Raw genomic sequence first — 12,136 nt, 5'->3', positions numbered from 1 at the left:
CTTGTTATTCAAAAACAAACACGTACACATACAGATAGACTTCAAAGATATAGCCATGTTAGTCCATAGAATCAGTACATAGAGAGATCTTGTAGCACTTTTGAGATTAACTGAAGAAAAGAAGTTGGCAGCAGGAGCTTTAAGTTGACTTAAGTCTATTTCCTCAGATGCATTTGGTGGAGTTGAGTGGAGTGGTTTCCACTCCGCCAAATGCATCTGAGGATGTAGACTTAATAGTTCATAGAATCTAATTATTATTATTATTATTATTATTATTATTATTATTATTATTATTACCCCGCTCTTCAGCTACAAGGGCCATCCAGTCAAAGCCCTGCCATGCAAGAACTCACAATCAAAGCATCCCTGACAGATGGCTTTCCAGCCTCTGCTTAAAGACCTCCAAAGAAGCAGATTCCACCACTATGAGCTCCTGCTGCCAACTTTTTTTTCTTTCAGTTAGTACCAAAGATGCTTCTAGATCTCTTTATATACAGAGAACGCCTTTTTCTATTTGGAAATGAAGGCAGAAGTATTGATTAAAAGGTCTGCTCTGTGATCAAGGTAAAATGAAGGGATTATTCCTTCTCACCTATTTAGGGGTTATGAACATCCTTTTGCTCCTAGCCAAAGTTTGAATGCAGACAAGAGCAGAGGCTGAACCCTGGTGCTACAATGACCAGGAGAGAAGAGGAAAGATCCATCCCCTCCCTGAGAAGCTTTGCAAGATGTAGCAACAAATCATTTAAACCTTACTAATTTTAGCAAGATGATGCTCTACTGAATGAATTGGAGATTTGCCTCCTTACCTGGAACTGAGCCCACCCAAACAGGAGATGTGCACTCTTTGTCTCCCACCTGGAGATTAACACACAAAAACTGGAAACTCCAGGCCCTGAGATCTGGCCACACTGTATACACCCCAAAAATTGCTCCAGGGGGTTTCCCATGTTTTTCAGGTGTATGTGGGTTTATAGCAGTAGGTGGAAGCAGTGAGATCCAATAGAATTATCCTGTTGGATGCTTGGGATGATTTATTTATTTATTGGTTTAATTTTTATACTGCCTTTCTCCCAGAAAGGGACCCAAGATGGCTCACAAGAAAATAAAATGCCAAATTATAATCCCAACAGGTAAATCTAAAGTGCACCCATGGGCCCAACCAAGACATATTACTAGTCCTCTTGTTGCAACTGCTCCACGGCTGGAAAATTTCTGGGCACCATTCAAAGCACTGTGGATGACTTATAAAAAGCCCTATATAATTTGGGTCCAGGCTATTTGAAGGACTGCACTGCCCTGTATGCGCCTGCTCAGGCTCTAAGCTCTGAAGTACATCTTACTTAGTCTTTATTTGCTAATATTTGGTAATTTCACTGATTCTGTTTGATAAAGCATTCATGCATTGTCTGATTGTTGATATAACAACGAACTCTGTTGACACATTTGTTAGCAGAATTGTTACTCTATTTATTTGTTTAGGGTTTTGTTTTGTTTTTAATCCAAATAAGGGTTTGGATGACTTTTTTTTTAAAAGAAAGGACTAGACTCATTTATGAGGGATCAGGCTCTCTATTGCCACTAGCCAAGGCAATGGCATCACCAGGGTTGGCGTCACCCGGTGCAGTAACTCATAGCGCCACTCCCCCATTGACCTCCTTTCAAACCACACCATACAAAATCCTTAATGTTTTTTGTAAGTGTGTATATATATATATATATATGTGTGTGTGTGTGTGTGTGTATGGAGGGAGTGAAGGAAGAGTGGAAGAGAGTAAGGGAAGATAGGATAGAGATGGAAGGATTAAGGAGGGATTAAGAAATAAAGTGTCAGGTAAAGGAAAGTATAGGAAGGGAACAGACTGAATGTGAGGGGAATGCAAGGTGAACCATGAGTGCAAGATATAATAGACATAATAATCAATAGCTTTGTTATGTTTGATAGTAGGGATGTTATAATGGTTGTATGTCTTGCTATTTGTTGATATTTTATTGTGAAAATAATAACGAAACATTTAATATCCAAAAAGCAGCACAAAAAGTGAAATGGCAAGACAGAGTATTAATTGGGACTGTCCCTGCCTAACTGGGGAAGTTGTAGAGTAGGAACCCCTAAGTATCATGTTTGGCCCTGCAATCTCACGGCTTGCAGTAGTCCTGAACTGGCAACCATAATGCCACTCAATGTCAGTTGTAACGGCACCACAACAAAAGCAGAGTTCTGCCCTGATATTCTGCAAGTGGGCTTCCCATTGGCCTCTTTGGGAAGCACAATGCTGGACCACATTTTTGGTCAAACCCAGCAGGGCTCTTCTTACATTCTTACTTTATACCTGGAGGCTGCTGATCACAAAGAGAAATGAATGTAAAGCATTTTCCAGATCAAAAAGATGATCAATTGTTGCATCACGTCCATCCTTCCCTCCCTTTAGATCACAGGGGCTGAAATCCATTTTAATGTAGGAAGCGCCAATAAGTAATGTTTTATGCATGTGGCTTTCTTGCTGCAAAGAAATTGATGTGTTCAGGCTTGTCCTGATTTATAATCCCATCCCACTGAATGCCCTGTTTTTCTCTTTCATTTCAATGTCAATGTGCATCCTGTATTTTTTAATTTCAGTATAGTTAATCTTTGAAACACACATTTACTCTTGAGAATTGCACTCAGAATGAAGGCCACTCCCTCCCTTTCCTCCCCACAAAGCGAAAACAATGGAATAAACTTTGCATTACAAAGCCTGCGAGCAGGTATTGCTTATTAAGAGTATCAAAAGAGTTATTTTCCATCTCAATTTGAAGACAGACACAGGAGTTTACATGGTTCAACAGAGTGCCCCTATGAAACATGTGGGAGGCGTTTTAGCCTCAGAAGATGGGCTGAATTTACATAATCTCTCCCTCTTTCTCTTTTTGGCTAGTAGTTGATACGTTCAGCAATAAACACCTGCCCATTAAACTGTGAAAAGAGAAGTTTCTTTCTTCAGAAACTAGGAGAAAAATGCAAACAATACCATTCTTTCCAGGCCAATAATAAAAGAAATCCAGAACAATCAAAGTAATTCCTACCATTTTGCACATCCTCTTCTCTTCTAGTTTTAACACCAAGAACTATAGGCAACAGAACACTATCATTTCAATCTTGGCATGCAACTGCTTGCAAAAAGAATAATTTTATAGAAGTAGTTAAGCAGTGGGTTAGATGTCATGGGGTCAGACATGGAAATTCTAATGATGTGGGGATGGAAATGAAATTTAACATTCAATATGAGTAGTTCGAAAGCCAGCATGGTTTAGGGGTTTGACCTTTGGACTATGACTCTGAAGACCAGGATTCGAATCCCTGCTCAGCCATGTTGACATTGAGCAAGTGACAGTCACACTCCTCAGCCTCAGAGGAAGATAAAGGTGAGAGATGACTCCCCTGTAAATAAATCCTGCCAAGAAAAAAAAGTAATAGGTTTGCCCTAGGGTTGCTTTAAGTTGGAAATGACTTGAAGGCACACAACAAAAACAAATACGTTAGGGCCTAAATACCGTAAATGCACCAGGATCTTGGAAGTTAAGCAGGGTCAGCCCTGGTTAGTACTTGGTTGGGAGTCTGTCAACAAATATCAAGTGCTGTAGGCTGTATTTCAGAGAAAGGAATTGGCAAAACCACCTCTCAGTCTTCCTTGTCTAAGAAAACCATATGAAATTAATGGGATCGCTGTACGTCAGCTGGTGAATAGATGGCATACAGTACATACACAAACACACACATGTTGGTAGAAGGAGAAGAACTTCCTGCTAAGTCACAAATTATTTTGTTAAAATGGTTGCTTTTCAATTTCTCTCCAATTAGGCCTCTGCAACTGAAGGCAAAGGCAAAAGAGTAAAAATGAGGGTTGTTAAATTTCAGGCCCATTCCCAAGCCTCTAGTTTTCATGCATCATCTCCAGGTGAGAGACAAGGGTGCAGAATTCTTGTTTTGTTGGGTTCGTCGCCAAGCAAGAGGAAAGGGCTGGGTGCAAATTTCCAGTTCAACTTTTAAGGTAGTGGCTTGGCACAATTTGCAAAGGTTCATTGATGAAAGTTGCAAAGACTTCCAGAAGATTTTTGTACTAAGTTAGCTTTTTCTTTCTCAGTGGAAAAAAAAAAGACAGGATGAAACACAACAGGAAAAGTCCCAGACAACTGCTGCCAACCACATAGACAATACTGGGATGGATGAACAAATACTGAATGAACATTTGCCTATATATCTTACAAAGCCAAACTCACACAAGCTTTCTTTCTGCCATAAAATAGCAAAACTTTCCTCAATAAGTAAAGCTCGTCCATCTCCTATGTTACAATGTATGCTTCACACACCCTCTTTTCTATTACCAAGGCTTTTAATTTGCTATTATCTTGAAACATCCACGAGAAAGTTACATGAATATGCAATAAGAACTGGACCTTGGAATAGTTGCTGTTTTGGTCTACAACTCTCCAAGTGCCTCAAGCCTTCCAAAATAATCTCTTCCAAGCTCTGACTAGAACACACCCCATGCCTGGAAAATGCTTAATCTTACTGCCCCAGACATTCTGAAAACGTAACAGAACAATTATAAAACAATCAACAGTGCTTTATAAATAAAGCAAGTGGAAGAAAAGATGACTGGAATAATTTTATTTAACCAATAATAGCCAAGATCTTACACCACAGATGTAGCTGCGAATGCATAACTACGTATGAATTCTCAGCTAGCTGCTGTGAACACTGTTCATTGCTTGAAAACACTGTACAGTATTCGTTTGTGAATCTCTAGGAACGCTACAGATCAAGGGTTCCTCTTCCTTTGAACTTCTTTGCAGAACGCTCACTGGCACGGAACTGGATTCTGCTCCCATAGATATAGGATACAAACCCATCGAGCTCGATGCTGAAGACATTGTTAAGCTTTGGAATAACTGAAAGAGAAGCCACAAATAAAAAAGTAAATGGCTGATATTTATTATGTGCACTGGACTCCTGTCGCAAACCACTCTAATTCATAGAGAACTTTTCATGAACAGGTTACATTACAAAGAATGAGAACAATGCTCCCTACCCCAAGGGGTGACATTCAGGAAACAGATGCAAGTAACAGAAGACAAGAAGGGAGTCAGGGATAAAGCATGGAAGAGTACATGAGAAATTTCAGATAAAAGTAATCTGACCTCAGGATCTTTCCTAATGTTTTTAGGGAAGATGAATAGCTGTCACTGGAAAAAACTGAAGTCATAAGATTATGTGAAGAAATAGGTGTGTGCTATGCTGACCTTTCAATTTGTCTTCTTTTGTAATGATTTTGAAAATGTGTTTCATTTCCTGCACGATGATGCCCGTAGTACCAACGTAGGAGGGACATTTGGATTTAGTGACTAGACAAACAAAACAGGTCGTTAGAGTTAGGCTGACAATTTTGGTATGACACACTTCACTACTTTGTTGCATGATTTCCTTGTGTGTGCTACACGGAACACAACTGTGCAAACAAATGAAAGCAGGTAAATAAAGGGGAAACAAGATAGAAGTGTATAGACATGGTATGGAAAATATGGCATGATATGGAAAATATGGGCAAAGAGGTTTTCTCCCTCTTTCATAATACTGGAGCCAAAGATCATCCTATGACAAGGAACAGTAGGAGGTGTAGGCTAGAATTAGTGTGGTGTAGTGGTTTGGGTTCTGCACTAGGCACACAACTTAATACAAGAACCGACAATATTAGAAGAAGCATTTTCTGTAGTGTGAAGAAGGAGGGAAATGGAACAATTAATCTAATACCAAATTATACTTTTGTTTCTGTTGATGGCTTGTTGGCTGAAATAAATTACTGATTGATTGACTTTTGTTTCCTTACAACCCTTAATTTCTCATCTGAAAGCTTACTCTGGTTTCACTGATCAGCCACTTGATAGAACTGATTAACAATCAACTCAGGTTGAATCAATGAGGTTACAGTCTTCTCTCAATTTCTGGGATACAACCATTTTAAATCAAAATTGGACTATATGTAGAAATAGAACAAGAATACCTGTAACGAGAGCTCCATGAAGATCAGCTTTTAGCAATTTGGTCTGAACCATCTGCGGCTGTCTAATAAAAAACATATAATTTAAAATTCATCAAAGAATTAAAAAGAACAGACCAAATATAACACTCAGAAAAGGGGCTGTCTTGGAAGGCTAGTGTCAATGATAAAAGAGTATTGTCCATCTGGGAAAAATACCTCGACTTTCTATGGAACAGTCTCTATACAATGGCAACTAATTGTCCCAACCGTTACTTAAGTCAAAGGAACTTACGCATCAGGCTTGAGTCCATTGCAGAGATCCCTGATGTATTGTTTCCATAATTCATGCAATGGCACAAATATCTCATACCTGAAGAACAAGCCACAGATTTTTATTTTTTAATAACAGCAGTATCACAAAGCATCTGTTTTGAGTATTCAGAATTAGAATCTGAAAACGTTTTTACCCTTATTGAACAGTTTCTTAAATGTAAAAATAAATGCCTAGAATGGTCTAACTTATTGCCCAGACAGAGGATTTCCAGGCTTAAAAGTTCTCATGGCTTGTATTTAAAATCAAGTGCTTCCACAATAGTAAGATCATCAGTTGCCCTCTAGTGGTCATGCACCATTTCAGAAAAGTTAAACACAACCTGATGCTTGGAATATTCTAGGAAGTCACCTTATACAAAGCTGGGACACTCGCAGACCACGATAATATCATTTTTAAAAACTATACAAGAACCGACAATAAAATCCATAAAATCACAGACAGCATGGCAAGTGGTCATTTGGAACTACTAGTCTTAACCCACACCCAACTTTTACAAGCTTTAACTATTGGTCTGTTTAGCTCAGTATCAGCTACATTGCTGCAGGCTTGCAGAATCAACTGATTTTATACTAAAACCAGGTGCAAAATAGTTGTTTAGGTGGGTGGGAGAATATACACTTACAGTTAAGGAACAAGAGTTCCCCTGAGTGTATGCTGAGTCCAGGAATTGGCTTTCAGTGTCAGAAGTGAGCTCACATTCTTTTCACACACACAAATCCACTCCTCCCTCTTACCTCGCTCCCCAGTATACTTGTAACTTCTTCCACTGCATAATTTAGAAGGGTTGAAAGTCTGGTGGTGCAGTGGTTAAATGGCAGTACTGGACCGATAAGGTTGTGAGTTCAGCCTTCCATCCTTTCGTAGGTTGGTAAAATGAGTACCCAACTTGTTGGGGGAGATTGGCTTACACATTGTAAACCGCTTAGGGAGTGCTAGTTCACTGATAAGTAGTATAGAAATGTACTTGCTATTGCTATATTGCTATTGCTAAACAAATGAAAATCAGAAACCTATGTTGATCTATCTCAAACCACCCAGAGATTTACTAGAAGAACCAAATCTGCCTTCTACCTAGTCCAACTGCCCATTCACACTACGCATTAGCATTACAGAATCATAGTGCTATTATTATATATATATTAAGATTTCTGAGGAGCTATGGCATTCTCAGGTTTGATCTTTCTTTGTTTTCATCTGATGGGGGGTACCTGACATTCAGTTTTTCGCCAGAGGTTTTCCAGCTCCAACCCTCCACATCTTACTCTGCCCGCATTCAAACCCTTACAACTCCAGCAGGCCAGACCCTAGACCCTTAGTGTACCTCTGCTGTTCCGGTTTAATCTCAAAGAGCCGCATCTCTCTCCTTTGCTTGGTAGACAAACCTTTCCCTCTTTTCTTCTTCTGCACTTTCCTCCTCTTGCGGAAATGCTCAAGGACGACAGCTTTGTGGGTTAGGTGCTCTTGGATGGCTTCATCACTCTTCTGGGGCATACTGCGCTTCAGGAATGCTTTTACAAAGATCTCTGCCTCCTTTGAGCCTTCTGGCTGCAAAAATGAGTTTCAGCAGTCATTAATGCAAAAAAGAGGGAAGGGTGATGGCACCTGGGTCCCATTTTGCTCCACATGATCTCAGTGGCATTGAGTCATAAAAACAAAGAGTTGAAAGGGGCTTCACAGGCCATCAAGTTCAACTCCCTTTTCAGGATATCCAACTAAAGCAGCCCCAGCAGGTCACCGTCCATCCTCTTTTTGAGGATGCCCACCATCTTAGCCCCCATCTTATACCTGTACATGTCTTTTTTGTGGTTTAAATTATAGAATTCTTAATTTGTCTCTCTTGAATTTCATTATATTATTTTCTACCCAATTTTCTTGTTTATCTAGGTCATTATGAATTCTGTTACTATCTTCCAATGTGTTTTCCATCCCCATCCCCACCCACCCCCACCCCAGATTTTGCTTTGAACACTCAGCGTCCATCAATCCAGTGAACAGATGAAACTGCATATTCACATGCACAATTTTGGAAAATAGGAATTAAGAGGGAGAGCAGGGTCTCAGGTGTAGAGGAGCAGGAGAAACTGGGTCTTTGTGTAAGCCTGGTCCCTGCGATGAATGCCTCTTAACATCAACACCTGCCTTTTCTATTGGCTCCAGTAACAAATACTGATACTCCTAAATACTGAACGGCTGTTGCACCCCATACCAGAGGTTTTCAGAGGCAGCTCCATATGAAATGTGTTAAAATTAATTTAACATTACTGGGTAAAGCTATTGTCTTTTGAACCATTTGCTATTTTCCCAGGGCATTGATCATTCTAAGAAATAGGTTTTTGGGCTAAACAGGTGTTTAGCTTGATCTTGCAGGACTTATAGTATTTTGAACACCAACATACCTGTAAATAAGCTTATTAGAATTCAATAGTGGACATATATGAGTGTTCTGTTACTCAGTTGTAATGCATATTCATTCAAATTTATTCTACACTAGGGATGGGGAACATCTGCCCCTCCAGATACTGCTGAACTGCAGATCCCATCATCCTTCACCTCTGGCTATACTGTTAGCCATCCACATGTGCGGCTTTGACTCTTGCAGCTTTGTTTATTTGAGGATTTGATTAATACGTTCTTTCAAAGAATCCCTAGGTCCTCCAGTGCTACTGTGCCCAGATATGGGCCATCGAGTTTAACTGGTGGACATAGACATTGTTAGAGAAAACATTTCTTTAGGCATCTGTAGGCCCTCCAGCATAATTCTATGGTCATCTCCTGACAGATGTTGACCACAGAGTTGTGCTGAAGGACCTAAAGCTTGCTACAGAGATGTTCTCTCAGGTTAAAAAAAAAGCTTTTTATTTGCATTTCCCACTTTCATGGGGGTCTTGTGTCCCAACTCCAAATGTTGAGGAACCACTGGGAGCTGCAGCCTAAGAGCGTATGGAAAGCTATGCGTTCCCTATCCTTTGATGGCAAGCACACAGCAAAGCATTTCCCACCCACATTCGTATTTCTGTTAGTCATTCCATCCCCACAAAACACAAAATACACTTGGCCCTCCACATCTGCAGATTTGTCTTTTGCGGATTTGATTATTTGCATTTGTGATTAATCTCTAGGAATCTTTAGGTCCTCCAGCACAATTCTGCCAGAAGTTGACCATAGAGATGTTCTGGAAATCAGAAAACACCTCTCTAGGCACTTGTAGGTCCTCCAGCATGATCCTATGGCCAACCTCTGGCAGATGTCGACCATAGAGTTGCTCCGGAGGACCTGGAAATTCCTAGAGAGGTGGTCTCTTAAGGTAAAAAGGATCGTGTGTTTTTATTTGCACGGCGGAATAAGGAGGGACCACTGTACCTGAACATTAAGCAGCTTCACCGTTTCTTGAGGCAGCGGCTTATATAAAAGACCTGGAAGACAAAAGGAGGTTTTTTCCATTAAAAGACTGGACACTGTTTCTGAAAAGGAAGCACATTCTTTCGAGGAGCAATTTCACCGATCTTATGTTCAAAATCAAGGCGCAATATGGAAGTGGATGGTTACGCAAGGAGATAAAAGTGGAGAAACGTGGACCATCTGGCGTCTTTATTGTTCCAGCAAACCATTTACTTTAACCCAGGAATTTGATACTGGAAGAAAGATCTGTTTTTGGCAATATATCTGTTTTCAAGCCCTTCGTGGAAATACCTTTTGCTGCCACAAAAGGCCACTTTCAAGACACCCTCCTGCTCCCAAAAGCTCCAGATTTCCTTCTTCCTCTGAGGCTGAGAGCATGTGACTTGTCTCTTTTTTCATGGCCGAGGAGGGACTCAAACACACTGCATTAATAACCCAGTTTGAGACCGCTTTAACTGCCTTGACTCAATGCTAGGGAATCCTGGGAAATGCAGTTTTGTGAGACATTCAGCCTTTCTCTGTCAGAGAGCTCAACAGACTACAACTCCCAGGATTCCTTAGCTGGAGCTGCAGCACTTAAAGCGGTGTCGAAGTGGATCTACACAACCAGTGTAGAAATAATAACCTTTAATATAAACGATTAAAATGTCACCTTCCACAAAAACTGGCATGAAATTAAGAGTTGGAGCCACTTACTTTCCATTTTGCCCAACCTTCCTCTCCTCCAAAATGGAGACGAAGCCGAGCAGCGGGAGCGAAACGTCTCCCTCAGCTCCCACGCACCGAATGAAATGCGCATGCGCCGTTGCTGTTCTCTGATAGGTCTACAGGGTGGGTGACCTAACAAGGAAAGCGGCCAATTAAAAGAAAGCTTACATGTCGCGTTGCACGCAGGACTATTGAGGTAAGAACAAAGAAAGGGATGGGAGGGGGGACGAGAGCGAGGCTTTGCTTCACGCATGCGCATTCAAAAAGAAGGAAAACAGTGCAACCTTGCAAGGCTGGCGTTTCATAAACATCAGTCACAAGATTGGGCGTTTTGTATCTCTTTTTGCATTTTCAAAGCAATTCGAAGGCAGCATTTGCAGCATCTTAGGAATGTTTAAAGAGCACAATTGCTATGTGAGGTTAATTTTTTTGGATTTAATTTTTTTGGTGGGGTTATTCCTGTTTCCATTTGGATCTGACAAAATAAGATCTGTGTGAGAAATAAGGCAATTGCCTCCCCTCCACAGCTGACTAGTCTATTGTTTCCTATATAGGCAATGCCCACTATTTTTAAAATTGGGACAGTTCTCCAAATAGGTTGCTATTATTAATGCATCTCCGTCCAAATGCATCTGAGGAAGTAGACTGAGGTCTAGAAAAGCTCATGCTGCCAACTTCTTTCTTTCAGTTAGTCTCAAAGGTGCTCCTAGGCATAAAGTGATATTTGAAAACACTGAAATCCTGGACCATGCCAAAAGCTATCAGATCAGAATGCATAAAGAAGCCACTGAAATCCATAAACATCTGGGCAACTTCAACAGGAAAGAAGAAACCCTTAAAGTTTGGATACCAGTCCTGAAAAACACCAAAATCAGTACTCCTCACATACAAATAAACACTACTCAGGGCCAGGGGGGTTTCCCAGCAGACAATGGATCATTATATAGTTTTTTGTGGGTTCTTCGGTCTATGAGGCTGTGTTCTAGAAGAGTTTATTCCTGATGTTTCACCAGCTGTTGGCAAAACGTCAGGAATAAACTCTTCTAGAATACAGCCTCATAGACCAAAGAACCCACAAAAAACTATGGATGCTGGCCGTGAAAGCCTTCGACTTCACATAGAATCATAGAATCGTAGAGTTGGAAGAGACCGCAAGGGCCATCCAGTCCAACCCCATTCTGCCATGCAGGAACTCTCAATCAAAGCACCCCCTTTGACAGATGACCATCCAGCCTCTGCTTAAAGACCTCCAAATTAGGAGACTCCACCACTCTCTGAGCAAATATGTTCTACTGTTGATCAGCTCTTACTGTCGGGAAGTTCCTCCTAATGTTGAGGTGGAATCTCTTTTCCTGGGAGCTTGCATCCATTGTTCTGGGTCCTAGTCTCTGGAGCAGCAGAAAAGAAGCTTGCTCCTCAATATGACATCCCTTCAAATGTTTAAACAGGGCTGCCATATCACCTCTTACCCTTCTCTTCTCCAGGCTCCTTAAGTCGTTCCTCATAGGGTTTCATGGTTTCCAGACCCTTCACCATGTTAGTCACCCTCCTTTGGACACACTCCAGTTTCTCAACATCCTTTTTAAATTGTGGTGCCCAGAACTGGACACAATATTCCAGGTGGGGCCTGACCAGAGCAGAATAGAGTGGCACTATTACTTCCCTTGATCTAGAC

General features: G+C 40.8%; 1 protein-coding gene across 2 annotated transcripts; it reads right to left on the bottom strand.

Moving 5' to 3' along the window:
* Positions 1–4,636: 4,636 nt before the first annotated feature.
* On the bottom strand, positions 4,637–10,526 carry POP4 (POP4 ribonuclease P/MRP subunit). Of its 2 annotated transcripts, XM_089540377.1 has the most exons (7): positions 10,450–10,526; positions 9,715–9,767; positions 7,676–7,899; positions 6,313–6,390; positions 6,042–6,103; positions 5,284–5,385; positions 4,637–4,932 (listed from the first exon to the last, which is right to left on the bottom strand). In XM_089540377.1, the coding sequence occupies exons 1-7, from the start codon at positions 10,454–10,456 to the stop codon at positions 4,796–4,798; spliced, it is 663 nt and encodes a 220-aa protein (XP_089396503.1). In that variant the 5' UTR covers positions 10,457–10,526; the 3' UTR covers positions 4,637–4,795. The 2 variants fall into 2 exon arrangements, with proteins under 2 accessions (XP_089396503.1, XP_089396504.1); XM_089540378.1 differs by lacking the exon at positions 6,313–6,390.
* Positions 10,527–12,136: the final 1,610 nt, after the last annotated feature.

This window comes from Sceloporus occidentalis, unplaced genomic scaffold (genome assembly GCF_023333645.1).
Source record: "Sceloporus occidentalis isolate IW3139 unplaced genomic scaffold, rSceOcc1.0.p SCAF_10, whole genome shotgun sequence".
Taxonomy (NCBI): Eukaryota; Metazoa; Chordata; class Lepidosauria; order Squamata; family Phrynosomatidae; genus Sceloporus; species Sceloporus occidentalis.
The sequence above is the reverse complement of the archived record's forward strand: the minus strand, read 5'-3'. Positions and strand labels throughout refer to the sequence as shown.